Source organism: Glossina fuscipes, unplaced genomic scaffold (assembly GCF_014805625.2).
Source record: "Glossina fuscipes isolate IAEA_lab_2018 unplaced genomic scaffold, Yale_Gfus_2 114678, whole genome shotgun sequence".
NCBI classification, from domain to species: Eukaryota; Metazoa; Arthropoda; class Insecta; order Diptera; family Glossinidae; genus Glossina; species Glossina fuscipes.
In genome coordinates, this window is record NW_024005952.1 from 1 (window position 1) to 12,218 (window position 12,218).

The following is a 12,218-nucleotide window of genomic DNA, read 5'->3' on the forward strand; positions in this document are numbered from 1 at the left end:
AAAAATCACTGACAACAATATTGTTTAAGCAAAGAAAAAAAAAAAAACGGTGGTATAAGTAACCCAACCCCTATTAGGATAACGTGTTTCGAAATTTATATTAGCCGTTCACAAGAGTCATACCAATCGACATCGATATTATATTGGAAATACAGGTCGATATTATAGCTGGAATTTTTTAAAGAAATACGATCTGATTACTTTTTGTCCACAGTAGAATGCAACAGTGGCAGTGCAACTTGATATAATAATTTTAATGTGCAAGAGTGAAATTTCAATTGTTTTTGTTTTTGAAGAAATTTTATTTTTTAAAAATTATTAATAAAATAAAATGTAAACTAATTTCTTATCTTCAAAATTTTATTCAATATCCATTTCATCGACTCGAGAACGTACACGATTTTTTCGTTTATTTTTTTTGGATTTCGGTGGTAGAAAGTTTTCCAAAAATTCGATGGTATTACGTATGGTATCGGCACTAACATTACCTATATGATCACGATCAAAAAATATGACAGGCGCTGATTCGGTCGCCGCCTGTAAGTTTGCACATTCACATTGTCTTTTCGGAGAGACGGTAATAATCTCCAACCTTTCAGCTGTTGGAGTAGCGGTAGCTAAAAAGAAAAAAAATCGTAGACAAAATATATATAAAGAATTTGAGTACATTTTTTTTTTATATAGCCTGGGCTATAAGTGACAAAATGCTGCAATACGTAATATTTGCCATAAGACGTTGAGTTTTTACAAAAAAAAAAAAGAAACATAAATTTTCACTTTCTGCGCAATTGCGAAATTTTCCTTCTCCTGTTCCATGGCAACTAAAAATAGTGGTTAGAACATTTTTCTCATGCTTCTAATGCGACGATTACAAGATACATTGACAATAATTTCATCCTCATGGAAAATCTTACGTATCACACTTAAACAGTTTGTGACTTATAGCCGATGTTGTCTTTGAAGTGAAATTGTTTGGATGATATGAACAAATGTGTAAATTGTGATTATTAACCAACAAGTGATGAATGTTTCAGTTGACTGACGATCTGCAGAGCAATAAATACCAAATTGACAAAATTGTAAAGTTTACACACTTTGTATTAAATACTCATTAGTACGTATGTCAACTTCCATTATTATACCCTACACCACAATCGCAAATTACAATATATATTAAGCTTGTGTAGACGTTTGTAGTACCCAGAAAGGGCGTAAAGCAGACTCACCTTTTATTATACTGATCGATTCAGAACTATTCGTTCATTTCAGAATCATTTTCCATATCGATTTTAACTTGTCTGTCCATCTGTCTGTGTGATGTCTGTCCATGTATTTTTGTGTTCAAATTGGTGCACTTACTCGTTTTGACTCAAGGATGAACTTTATTGTAAATGGTTCGGATCGGTTAACTTTTTTGGCCACTCCCTATATAACACCAGCTTTTGAAAAGTCGTTATATGGATAAATTGCAACATTCAAAATCGGACAAAGATCGGTGAGTACTAATGTTTTCGCGTTCTAAATTGGTGGCCGGGAAATTTTTTAACCCCCTCTCATATAACCGAAAACTAAACATTTATATGGTACAGAGGTCTAATTTTCTATATTTCAACCACATCGGATTTGGACCATGTAAATTTATTTTTGGGATACCTTCGCATAAAAAGATTTTTAGAAAATGTAAACCCTTATATGCCTATAAGGCCTGATTGGAGATGTTTTATGGCGAAAATTTGTGTAAGCTAATAATTTCAGACAAAAATTAAGTGGACCAAACTTGTCCAAATTTTGTGGAGGTAACTTTTATACCATATTATTATTATGGATCAGCTTCCACCATAACTTATTAAATCTTAGTCTTTTTTGCCCTAAAAAATAAAAATTTCGTAAAAGTCCTTACATGGGATGGGATTCAAAAATAGGTATCGGTGGTCCACATTTGGTGTAATCCATTTTTTTTATCTTAAATTACTATTATAGGTTTAGTTTTATCATAACATATTAAAATTCAGACTTTCTGCCTTATAAAGAATCAAAAATAGGCCGAGATAGTCCAAATTTGATAGAGTGAATTTTTTTTATCTTAAATTACTATTATCGGTTCATTTTCATTGAGAAGCATTGAATATTAGGCCCTTTTGTCATATGAACTTTAGTTTTCGTTAAATGAGAGGGAGTTCAAACAATTTCCCAAGCCGATCCATAGTTTTCACATCAATTAAAAATATCGAAATATTATTACTTGGCCATTTTTGCCCAGATATTTTGAAAATTCCCATTATTTACATATATCCACCTTCCATAATAGGGCGTTACTAAGGGAAATGGGTGAAATATCCTAAAAATTTTCAAAAGCGTTTTTCCTTGGTCCAAAACGGCTGAATGTACCAAATTTTATCAAAACATCTCAAAAATTTTGACTTATAGCTTGAACACAAATTTGCATAGAGATATAATAGACGGACAGAGAGGCTTAGTAAATGCTCCATCTATGTTAAGCGCTTCTGCGTGTTGCATACCTCAGCATAAACTTAATATACCCTATATAGATTTAATTAATTGAATTTAAACTATAAGCAACTTTCTGTGCAAGGTAAGAACTTCCTTTCTGAGTGTGAGCCTGTGAGGCACATCGGTTTATGATATATTATATATATATATATGTATATTAGGGTTGATCAATGCACTAAAACCCCATTTTTCCATTCCGCTCTTTAGGCGTAAGCAAATTATAACTCGTAAACAAACGATAGACGTTGCTACCTCATAAAAATAATATGGATTTTTTATCACTGCCAACTTCATTGTGTTAATTCCAGTAATCTAAAAACCGATGTATTAGTAATAATAATTAGCAACTAACGAAATGTAATTTGCTGAATACTTAGTAATAAACGTGTACTTAGTAAAAAGGGGGATAATTCGGTTTAGAGTAACGTCAACAAGAAATCCTGCTTCGACTCGAAACCGCGAGTGAATGGACATACATTTATGCTTCCTTGTGCAATTGTCTGAGGAAAAATATGGCCAAAGTAAAATATTCTTCATCTTCTTAAACATAAACTTTCCAACAAAGTTCGAGCAGAGCTTTTGAAAATGATCTCAATCTTTTAATCTCTCATGCCGCTGCTATCGAAATATTTTTTCAAAAAATTACAAAATTCACAAAATATACAAACAATAACACACAAACGCCCAAACAAACTAATAAAATGCATACACCGGAGTGTAAAAGGATCGATCACTAACAGCAAATAGGGTAAAACAAGGTAAAATTAAAATTCATCCTCACTTACGTAGAGAACCTAAAAGAGCCAAAAACTTACTTAATAAAACCAAAAGACAAAAGAAAGAACAAAAAGAACATCATTAAAACTTACTATTTGGACGAAAGCATTCCTTGATTTGTATCCATTTCTGACAGAACTGTTTAATGTATGAATCATTTTGACTGAATAGAGTTCTGGCAGCGGCGTCAACACGATTTTGCATGAATGGTGGTATGAATGGCCATTTCCCTCTGGCGGCAAAAAAACAAATGATATCTAAACCCATGATAACGATGATGATGATGACGACGATGATGATGATGATAATGATGATGATGACGATGATGTCAACGACAACGACAACAATTATCAATGTGGTTGCGATGAAGAATTTTTAAAGCAATAAAATTAAAAAAAGGTGAAAAAGAAAATAATGGTATGGAAGTATGAAAAAGCACGGATACGAGCTTTAACTTAGTACTTACATGGAATTTTAAATATATGAAAAAAACTACGATTCATTTCCAGATTTTTTATTGCATGTATACCAGCAGCAGGATTCTTCATATGCAATGGAGAGATTTCTTTTGATTTACGATAATGTTCCACATTAGGTGTTAGGCCAAAAGGAATTTCCTCAATTCGAACACTTTTCATGTAGGCTTCCGTATAAAGTAATTCATCGATAAATAATAATATAAAAATCGGTGTCATATACCGCAAGATTTTATTTTTTAATTTCATTATTTAATTGTTTTTATTTATTTATTTTTTTTTATTATATATGCATATGTGTATATATTTTTAAAAAAAAAAAATTTTTTTTTTTTTTTTTAAATTTATTTCAAACGAACGGTGGTAACATGTGAAAGTATAGTGGAAAACTGAAAGTATGAAATTCAGAAATTGTATCCTGTAGATGTTTTGCATGACATTAAACATCGCATGACTATTAGGATTTTTTACATTTATTTTATTTTAAGGATATAAACTCGTGCTTCTAACAATTAATTACAGATGCGTGGCTTATGTATAAATATATGCACATATCCACATGTATATTTTAATGCATAATATTTTATCAAATGACTTTTTAGTAGACCTGTAACACGGCTCTGTTTGATATCCAAGCACTTAGAGTAACATGTTTAATGCATATAAGAAAAGTTGACCTATTCTCATGTTATGTTAAATGGAAATTCAAGAAGCATGGGAATGCATTTATCTTATCGTTTTGTTTTTAGCAACCACGGATTAAGTTCTTTAATTCTAAGCTCTTTAGTCGGTGCCTACATGAATTTTGATCAGTGACATCTATTGGTGAAAACGATCAAGTATTACGAAAGATCCATGTAGGCAACAGTTAAATTCGTTGACTTTGACCTTTTTCTACATAAAATAACCGTTTTCCATTAAATATTATTGAGGCAGTCACTTCATGCAGACTCTAGTTATGCATTTTCGACATTCATTACTTTTATTGTTTGATTTGAGGAAATCTACTGCCGAAGCTCATCAAACACTTTTAGAAGCTTATGGTGAACGATTTGCAAGATCAAAAAATGTTAAAGACAATGAATTACAAGATTTAATGAATGGAAACCCAACTCTCGAAGAACTTTCTCGAATTCTCGAAGAACTTTCGAATAGCTTAGCAGTTGATGAATCAACATGTTTGAACACATTTACATGCCATGGGAAAGATCCAAAAGGTAAGAAAATGGCCGTCATATTTGATTGTATACGAATCGTTTCAACGTCGCAGTTTTATTGCCTGCCGGGAAAAAAAAGAAAAGTTTCCGTAGCGTAGTGCGATGGTCGATGAAAAGTGAATCTGTGAACTGTGACTGTAGATGTTGACCAACGTTAATTGAACCTATGGAAAGATGTATTTTTGCAAAAATGACCAGCAATAGCGATTAACAGGGGCAAAGTCATCCTGTTGCGTACCAACGCTTGGCCAAACGAGTCGGCTGTAAGAGTTATCAAGCATACAGTGATGCAGCTCGAAAGGGAAGTTCTGTCGCATCCATCATACTCACAATACATAACGACTTCTGATTACCACATGTTCAGATTGGTATAGCACTGGACGGTTTCGGAATGCTGAAGAAGTGCGAAAATATGTCAATAATGGGATCGCTGCCAAATCAATATTTTTCTTTCGACACGGTTTACTGAAGTGAAGATAGCCCAGCAAGTAAACCACATTTTTAAGGTTCGTGTTCTTATCGAAAATTTTTATAGTTTTCATGAAAACCTAAATCATCAAATCATCAGGATTTCGTAGACATTATGAGACAATATTGACAGCTGACATAACAACAAATGATAAGTAATCTTTTTTTTAATTAGATAAATCACTTCTTTATAAAAAAATCGAAAATAGAAAATATCTCATCGCTGTACTTTATCACCCACCACATTTAAATTTGACATAACTTAACTGCCAAAAGTAATGTGAAGTTTAGCATTTCACACATGATTTATTTGCCTGTGGTTATCGAGGTGCGTTCGAAAACGCACAAACTAACGTTTTTGTATAATATAAAGTGGAGCCGTGGAGTGGAGGAATGTAGACAATCAGAAACAATATGCACTTAAGGGTTAAATATGCTTCCATTAATAACAATCGTTAACGGGCTTGACACTAATGTTCGCCACAGCCACTTAAAACATCAGATTAACGCATTTAGTTAGATATCCATGGCTATCCATGGTTCGCCTTAATGTAAATATTGCATTCATATTTGTTTCTAGTATGTTGAAGGGCTGAACGCAATTGTACACCAAAGGCTTTTCAAAGCCTTTTTTTTATTAATTACATGCCTAACCTATTTAGCTTAACATAGATTCATAAAAAAAGTTAAATTTAAAAACAAGTTAATTTACTTAGACAAACTTCTCTGGCCATTTTCGGTATTTACGTACGAATAGCTAGAAAGTCAATCGCATCTGCATAAGCCAATTACAGAATGTAATGAATTTAATGCTTTAAATATGCGATATGCGATATTTCTCACATGCACACTATGATATGTATAAGAATTTAAAAGAGAAGCGAAAAATGTTTCATCGACTGCCTCCAATTTAGAAGCAGCCTGAATACAGGCAATAAAGAAATTCTTTTAACAAATCCCAAAACTTTCTCATAAATAACCAGAGAGAGTAAAAAATTGAATTACATTTTCTCAAAGAGAAATTTGATCGTCACACTCCTTCTTCTTAATAGAGAGAACTAACTCAATACAATATGCCAGAGAAAACTAATTCATATCGTCAACAAGCTGCATGGCTATGTATAAATTCACACTAGTGTAGGATATATCTGGTCGTGCACTCTGTGAGCTTACGGCACTATGGAACGTCAATGTAAAAAAGCAGAATTAAGAGAATTGTTGCCCATGCATGTAAGCGAGAAGGAAGAGTAAACCATTAAGTATTGTTTAACTGCAACAGCGCTGTAACTGTTAAATAATACTCTTAATGACGATAGCATTTATCTAGCTAGCATATCTTGTTGAGTAAGCTTACTCTCTGGTAGTAATGCCATATTTTCCATTTTCCTTTAAGTTAGGAGTGAGCATATTATATGAGTCGGAATCTTCTGGCCATGTGTCCCTTGACAAAATTCATTTACTATAAACATTTGTAAAACCTCAAAAAACAAATTAAGATACATATACATATACAATAACTTTTAATATAAAGTACTTGCAAAGAAATTGTCCTTCGCTGCCTGGCTATGAATACTACTTATTACCCCACCACCTTGCTTGTGTATATTAAGTTTTTTCACATGTTAGCAATATCCCGAAAGTCTTGAAATTAACCCATCTGTTATTATACGCGACCTATGCAGCATCATAAGCCAGTCTATTCAGCCGTCTGTCTGTCTGCCTGTCTTGTCCTCTTGTGTTCAACTTGCACGCCTAATTTTTGAGATATTTTGATGAAACCACAGACGCGTTTTGGCCCAAGCATGACAGTTATCCAAACAGGTTGGAATCGGACCAACTTTTCGAGCACTTCCTATATAATCCGTTATTTTCAAAAGTTGACTCATGGATAACGGTAAGGGGACGTAGGGCCGTGCCCCAACATAAGATTGTTAGTTTTTTTTTTTTTTGTTTTCTCTAAGATCAAAACAAAGGCGCATGGCTACAGCGAAAACTCTTCTCAAATCGGGAAACATGTCGACAGTTTTGTAGCAAATACGACTTGGAGCTATTTGCTTTTTAAAAGAAATAATTTTACCCCACATCAAGAAGACCTTCTCAATAATATTCAACATTGGCTAAATTTTTCAAAAATTTTCTCAAAGGTCAATTAGAATGCAAGAACGGGTGGGCACAAATTGCACCTAATCAAAGGTGACCTAATTCTTCGACAGTCCTCTAATTCCGTAATACATATACGAAGAATATAGAGAATACATATAAACGAGAAAAGAACAGTTTTCGCTATAGTTACCATCCGTCTATATCTCTATAAGTTTTTTTGTACACTCAGAACCGGTAATAACCTATAGCTTAGAGCAAATATTTACTAAAATTACTCAAAGAGATCTACGGAAATGAAATTTGAGGTGAATCATTTTGTAGAATTAACGAACCTGAATTCAAAATCTGTCATTTAATAATCGATAAAAGCTAAGGCTGTCCATATTAATATACGATTCGAATTTATCGATTGCACGCCATTTAAAAGAAACGTTATTGCGTCTACTGTTAGTTCGCGCCAAATAAAATATGAGCTTTTAAGCATATAAAAAAGCTTGTGAGGCGGGTAAGATGGGTGAGATCGATTAATAACAGTTACGATCATCATTAGGCCAGTCTGCTATCTATCTATTCATCTCTTTTTAAGGAGGAATTTAAAGAATTGTTTAGAGAAATCAACGAAACACGTCACAAGATCACTTGGTTGCTGGAAAGTGAATAAGTTCGGCGAAGAGCGTTCTCTGTACGTTTCTTTTCTTCGAGCTACCGGATAAGAGAGTAATGCAAAGTTTCGCTAATAAAAGATATATTGTCACATCATTGTCATAAAAATTGAAATATAATTTTAGATAAGGAGCGAGTTTTTTTTATGACTCCCGATAGCGAGTAAACTCGATAGCTGTGAAGGCGTAAAGGGATAAAGTATGCATTTTTCTTACCATCGAATAAAAAATCTTTCGATCGTAAACTTGTGTCGAGTGATACTTTCAAATTACAACACCGAGAACCTTGTACCGGGCATAGACGTAAATAAAACAAACACTTGCAGCTTTTATTAGTTAATTTAATCCATTTTCCAAATAATTTCCTTTTAATATATTTTTTTGTTATAATGGTATTGCGAAGCTTTACACGATATATATAATAAAGCTTTACGCCGATGAAGCACACGTCTGCGGGTAAGTGCTTGCTATTCAAGGTGAATTTTATTTACGCAAATAAAAATCTTTTAAGAACTTACAGTGCTATAAATGCATTTCTGGTGTTTGTAATGAAGGGGAACAAATTTTATCATACGACTTAATTTATAAATGAATTCAGTTGTTTTTCTCATTCTTTAGGAACTCGTAAATTACTGAAAAATCTTTCGAACCATATCCGCGAGACTTAAGAGTGCGATATATTTGATGAGCCATTGCCCCCATTGGTATGGGTGTATTCGAACTTGTGGCGATACCAGAAGCTAAACCTAAATCTTTGGTTATTAATTCGGTGGAAAATCCCCCAGCGTAACCTTTATTGGCAGGTGCGGTAGGTGTTATACCGGGCACGGGATTGTATACTTCAGAGGACCAGCAGCGTCCTGTAGAAGAGTTCACAATGTCCGAGAATGTTTTTGGATCCAAGCCAAGGCGTATGGCCAAATTCATGGCCTCAGAAACTCCGATCATAGATATGCCCAAAAGCATGTTATTGCATAATTTAGCTGCCTGTCCCATGCCATAAGAACCACAATGTGTAATACGTTTACCCATGCCTTCCAAAATGGTTTTAACGCATTCGTATTCACTCTCAGTGCCGCCTACCATGAAAGTCAATGTAGCATTTACAGCGCCCGGAACTCCACCCGAGACAGGCGCATCAACAAAACGCCCCCCTTTCGCTTTAACTAACTTCTGCACTTGTTGAGCTACATTTGGATCAATAGTGGACGAATCGATGAATACCGTATTTTCATTTACTCCATTAGCGGTCATTTCTTCATAAGTTTTCCAGACAATATCGTTGTTTGGCAGCATAGTAATAACAAAATCTGATTTGCCGGCCAAATCACTGGTCTTGTCGTATACAGTAGCACCTTGAGCTTTCATTTTACCGGCCGCTTCTTTCGAAACATCGAAAACATGCAATTTATGTCCACTCTTCATCAAATTTGAAGCCATGGGTCCGCCCATATTACCTAACCCGACGAAACCAATGTTTTTCGAGTTTGCCTTGCTAGACATGGAACGACATGCTGTCGTTACACCCATGGCATTGAAACGCGACATCAAACATATCACACGTAAAGCCATTTCTTGATTATGTTTTACTTAAAGTTTTATCAAAAAGAGCAGCCAAACGATTATATAACTTAAAATTTGTCGAAAGCTGAAAGCAAAAGAAAAAAACCATTAATTTGATGTAAAAAAATGCAATCAGAATCTTTTATACCTTCGCTACGTTCAATATATGAAACACGATCGCTATTGTTGACTGTTGAAAGCACACTAAACGTGAGAGATAAACATTAACGTGTAGCTGAGTGTATTCTTACATACGCATATATGAATACATGTACTTGAGAGGCAATTTCACGGCTAGGAAATAGTTGTCTGATAAACAAAAATACACAAAAAAAAAAAATTAAAAAAAATAAAAAACACACCATTCAATCTCTTTTCCTACAGATTCACTCGATGCGTAGACTAAAAATTGATTTCAGTTCACAACCGGTTAGAATTTATATCAATTCTCAGATCACCTCATCTGCTCGTATATGTTTTCTAATCACGTCATTAAATTCATATCTCATATTTAAAACAACAGCGAAAAGCTCGAATGTTATAAAACCTAATCTACACGTTATGTTAATCTCAAAAGAGCCCGGGAGAGCTATGGTGAATATTAGTAATTTCTTACATTTTCTCTCAGATAGCTTTTTGAACGAAAACCCCTTTTATTTTATTCACCTCTGTCTGAATGCTGAATTTATTTTTGCGTGGTAAAGTTTGTCACGATAGTTAAGCATTTTATTTATAGCTTTTCAGATTAGCTGCGAGCACAAACATTAGTTGACCCAATAGGAAATTGAATGGTTTCTTATGATGTGTTTTATATATATATTTTATATATCAATATATATATATATATATATATGACAGGTTGGAGGGAAAGTTCTGTCGTATTTTATTCATGCATATTGCTTATATATGTACATACATATATGTATATATATATATGTACATATGTAAGTTCTCTCGTATTTTATTCATGTATATTGCTTTAACGCAATTTCAAGATATTTAATGTGATCTCCAACATTTGTATTATTATAAAATTCGCTTTTCTAAGATACAGTCCGTATCACTGGGTCGTGGATATTTTGTTCAAGAGAAATTCATAGTTCTTTTATTTACAATCATATTTCTTATAGGTAGAATTATTCGCAATTTATTTTTGGCAATACTTTCGACTGTTCAGCTTAAATATACTTTTTCTACCAACTCTCCCTTCCACAAATATTCTATGGATATACATTTTTACCGTCATATTACTAGTACCTAATTTTATACTTTCATTTTTAATTCATTAACCTGCTTTTCTGGTACTCGTTTTCCTCGGCCGGCCTGTTTTTCCTCTTAGGGGATTTGATTACTTGGCTGGAATGAACAGGACTTGGGATTTCCGTAACAGTATGATGAATGCTTAACTCTTCCGCAATTTGTCGACTTTTTAGATGTGGATTATTAACTATCATTATCGATCACTTTCTTGGATGCTCAGATCCCCGGAACGAAATTTGCCAGTTTTGACAAGTACGAACATTTTCAATATCTTCTCCAAATGCCGCACATAATCAAGCAATCAAGCGATGCGTTGCTTCCTTTTTCATACAAAAAGCAGGGTCATAAAAGCACTTTATCTACTAATGGTAAAAAAAGACTCCTTTTATATCATGCAGCAGCTAAAAAAACAAAAAAAAAAAAAAAATCCGAATGACTCACCAGCGAGATGTTTTTTATTTACAAGAAAAATTACCTGTCTATTTAAAATACGGTAAAACTTTTTCTCCAACCTAATATATTGGCAGAGTTAATATTTAAAGCTAATACGATATGCTTGAATCGCGTAACTTGCTGTAAAAACCAAAATTCATATGACATCGTCTTATTTATATTTTCCTAACAGTAGATAGGTCTTGAGACTAATTTAGTTGCTTTCCTGTCATAACACGAAATTTTCATAAATAAATTGTTGACCAAGATTCTAAGCAAAGTCTTGTGATGGCAATCTAAGAAAGAAAGTCATAGGTTTTGTTGCTGATTGTGGGCGGGCCAGGTTGAAGGTTGAACTTGGAAAAAGCGCAGAAAATTAATTGTGCGCACTTGAGATTGTAGCTTGATCATGTCCTTTTTCTCTCTCTTATTTCTTTTCAACAACGGGTTATAGACGTAGGTGCGGACAGGTCTACCAATAAAAATCGCTTGTAGATTTATGCAAATTATTGTCATTAAATAGTGAACCAATCTAAGATGTATTATAGGATTTTTAAAGCCGTATATTCCATTCCAGCTTCAAGTGGGGTTTCTTCCTATCAAACGTTCCTTTTAGTAACGAAATCGCTTAGTGCCTTGTGAATTTTTGTATAAGCTGCTCACACAGCATTATGTAAAATACTACTTTAGAGACAGACAGACAGAGAGAGAGAGAGAGAGAGAGAGAGAGAGAGAGAGAGAGAGAGAGA

General features: G+C 33.7%; 2 protein-coding genes across 2 annotated transcripts; both read right to left on the reverse strand.

Moving 5' to 3' along the window:
* Positions 1-360: 360 nt before the first annotated feature.
* On the reverse strand, positions 361-10,179 carry LOC119644387 (the record flags this gene model as incomplete). Its single annotated transcript, XM_038043931.1, has 4 exons — positions 361-617; positions 3,381-3,545; positions 3,755-3,978; positions 10,131-10,179. Coding segments are annotated over 4 exons (695 nt in total), but the record flags the coding sequence as incomplete, so codon positions are not given.
* On the reverse strand, positions 8,672-10,099 carry LOC119644386 (probable 3-hydroxyisobutyrate dehydrogenase, mitochondrial). The gene is made up of 2 exons (XM_038043930.1): positions 9,926-10,099; positions 8,672-9,862 (listed from the first exon to the last, which is right to left on the reverse strand). The coding sequence occupies exon 2, from the start codon at positions 9,784-9,786 to the stop codon at positions 8,809-8,811; it is 978 nt and encodes a 325-aa protein (XP_037899858.1). The 5' UTR covers positions 9,787-9,862; positions 9,926-10,099; the 3' UTR covers positions 8,672-8,808.
* Positions 10,180-12,218: the final 2,039 nt, after the last annotated feature.